At 36.6% G+C, this 2,754-nt stretch overlaps 1 protein-coding gene across 1 annotated transcript; it reads left to right on the top strand.

The window, feature by feature from the left end:
* Positions 1–515: 515 nt before the first annotated feature.
* On the top strand, positions 516–1,703 carry LOC133868883 (probable disease resistance protein At4g19060). Its single transcript, XM_062305885.1, has one exon. It carries the CDS (start codon positions 516–518, stop codon positions 1,701–1,703), a length of 1,188 nt encoding a protein of 395 aa, XP_062161869.1.
* Positions 1,704–2,754: the final 1,051 nt, after the last annotated feature.

Here is a 2,754-nt window from a genome sequence, read left to right as displayed (position 1 = left end):
TGAAAACTCGTTGAGAAAAATTGAATAAATTAACACGAGGCTTGAGAAATTAAATTATAAATGATTTGTTTATATTTCAAACAATAATAATTGTTATTTTTGAATAGTTTATTTATTTCATTAGTTTTATTACTAAATATTATTTAATTTATTTTTGTTGGAACCTATTTTTTAAATTTTAATTTTTCTCTCTATAGATTAAAATCCTAACTCCGGCAATTAAACTTGATTCTTTTCATTACAAATCGGAAATCTTTATGCTATACTTGCAATTGAGGTGATCCTCTGTAGCCGGCCATGTGATGGAGAAAGAAAGGTGGGATACCAATTATAAGGTTATGAAAATTATATATTCCCCTAAACCGTACGTGAAGGAAGGAATAAAAAAAAGAGTTACCAAGTACATATATATATATATATATATATATATATATATATATATATATATATATATATATATATATAAGCAAAGCGCAAAGGCAATCTTCTCGCGGCTCCAAAAACTGCCGATAGACATGGCCAAGGAGATTGATGAGTTTCTAATGGAGAAATTTCGCGGTGGCCTTGATGAGATCATGAGCAGTAAATCCAAAAATGCCGGCTTCAGCCCCAACTTTTTGTTTGATAAATCCCTCCACAGCAACTTTCAGGAAATAAAGGATTTGCCTGCAGAACTCTTTCGCACATCCCCGCCTGCGGAGCACATTAAAATCAGGGAAAAGCTTTACTGCCTCAACGATGTTTTGATGGAGTACCAGATGATGTCAAAGACTGACCTAAGAACCCGTAATAACATATGGAAGAAGTTAACCAGTATCAAGGCGGAACTAAACGGCTTGAAGAAGGAATCTAATAGAGGTTCGAAGACGCCAACAGCTAGCAAACAGCCTGGTTATGACGTCGAAGCGGGCTCATCAAGAGAGAACGACGTTCCCCTGCAGAGTGCTCTGCCATTTGATGAGTCCAAGGTTTATGGGTTTAAGGACGATGTAACCTCACTGGAAAAGGTACTTGTCAGGCAAGGAAGCGAGGATCGTTTCAAGAATGTAGGCATCATCGGTAAGGCTGGCATAGGAAAAACCGCACTTTGCCGATCATTGTTCAATAAAAAGGAGGTGAAGGACTACTTCCATCCAAGGATCTGGGTGTGCATGTCCAGAAAGCCTGGCGATGATCCGGACGGAAAAGTAACAATCCTCAAGAGAATGTTGGTGAGCCTTGGAGTAGAAGACGGGGATCAACATGATCTCAAAGGGCTACTATATGCTCTTCACCTGCAATTACAGGGGAAGAGGTATCTGATTGTGTTGGATGATGCCTGCCCCTGGGATTGGGTCCTTTGGGAGATAGAGGAATGGTACAAACAGCTGAATTCTTCGTCAACTTGTGAGGGAAAGTGGGATTGTCTTGCGTATGGACTGCCAAAAGGGTTTCGGGGAGCAGTTATTGTCACAAGCAGGAATGAGGAATTAGCAAAGGCGATGGTTGGCCGGGAGGGATTCGTTCATAGCGTTCTGCCCCTTTCAGACCCAGAGAGGTCCTGGGAAATATTCTTTAATGGGGCAACTGAACCGGACAGGAAACGCCTCGACTCCGATTCCTCAATTAATATGGAAATTCTAAAGGAACAAATCCTACGTAAGTGTGCGGGCCTTCCATTAACTGCACAAATGATGGGAACTGCGTATCGCCCAGCTAATTAGAAGGAATGAAGTAGTGCCAATGTGGCACTCGTGTTATATGGATGCTTAAGTATAGATTAATAATTTTCTTAGGCATGTAATAGAAGGCTGGACTATATTATCTATTTACATTTTTATATAATAATAATAAAGATTGTGTTAGATCTCTAGCTAGCAAGTTGTATTTGGAGATTACCCGATGTAATTAACTTTGTGTCTTTAAATTAATATGCATTTGGATTTTGGACTACCTAGCTAGCTAGTACTTCAAATTTTGTTTTGAAAATTATAGAAGAATTAATATTAAAAGTAATATAAAGTAGAGGCTCTTCTCCCATTTACTCTCGTTTTTAAAATGGGAGGATGTCACAAAGACAAAAAGGAGATGGAGTTCATTTCAAATGAACAATCCAGATCATACGAACAAATATATATTTTTTAAAATAAAAATAAAAATAAAAACTATTGCCTAAGTATATTAGGGTTGGTTCTAAGTGTCCAAGTGAGAGAGAATAAAATTTATTTTTTGACTTTAGTGAATCTCAACATTGGACGATCTATCGATGCCAACCTAACCCTAACGATCGATCAATTGATGACAGTTGCATGCAAATGAAAATTGGATACCTCAACATTTTGTACTCACATGGCAAACTTATAAATTCATAATGAAGCCCCATTTCACCTGTGGCAGACCTATATATAAAACAATCGATCAAAGTGGGTGCGTTTTCTAAAGTTTTTGGTCCACAATAATTGGGTCTTTGGCTTAAATTATGTGTCATTTGCATTAAGTTCACTAAAACTGATTGCTGTCTAAAATTTAGGTAGAACTTCCCTAAAAATCTCCCGTCCAGTTAGTCATCCCCACTCTAAAATAGAGTTGAGCTACAACCAAAATTTAGAGAGGTACTATAGTTCAATTTAAAAATATTTTACTTAGAGCACTTCCAACGGCTTATGTATTTTTCAATTTAGAATAGCTAATCAAAATCTATTTTATCTAGTTTAGCTAATGAGTTTTAAAATGCATTATACATCTGATTATATATTCTTAACTCTATATTATTTT

Source organism: Alnus glutinosa, chromosome 5 (assembly GCF_958979055.1).
Source record: "Alnus glutinosa chromosome 5, dhAlnGlut1.1, whole genome shotgun sequence".
Lineage (NCBI taxonomy): Eukaryota > Viridiplantae > Streptophyta > Magnoliopsida > Fagales > Betulaceae > Alnus > Alnus glutinosa.
Note: the sequence above shows the minus strand (reverse complement) of the source record. Positions and strands in the feature narration are given on the sequence as shown.

Bases quoted from the DNA above. Each gene is read 5' to 3' on its own strand.
- LOC133868883 (XM_062305885.1), top strand. From the start codon at position 516: ATGGCCAAGGAGATTGATGAGTTTCTAATGGAGAAATTTCGCGGTGGC.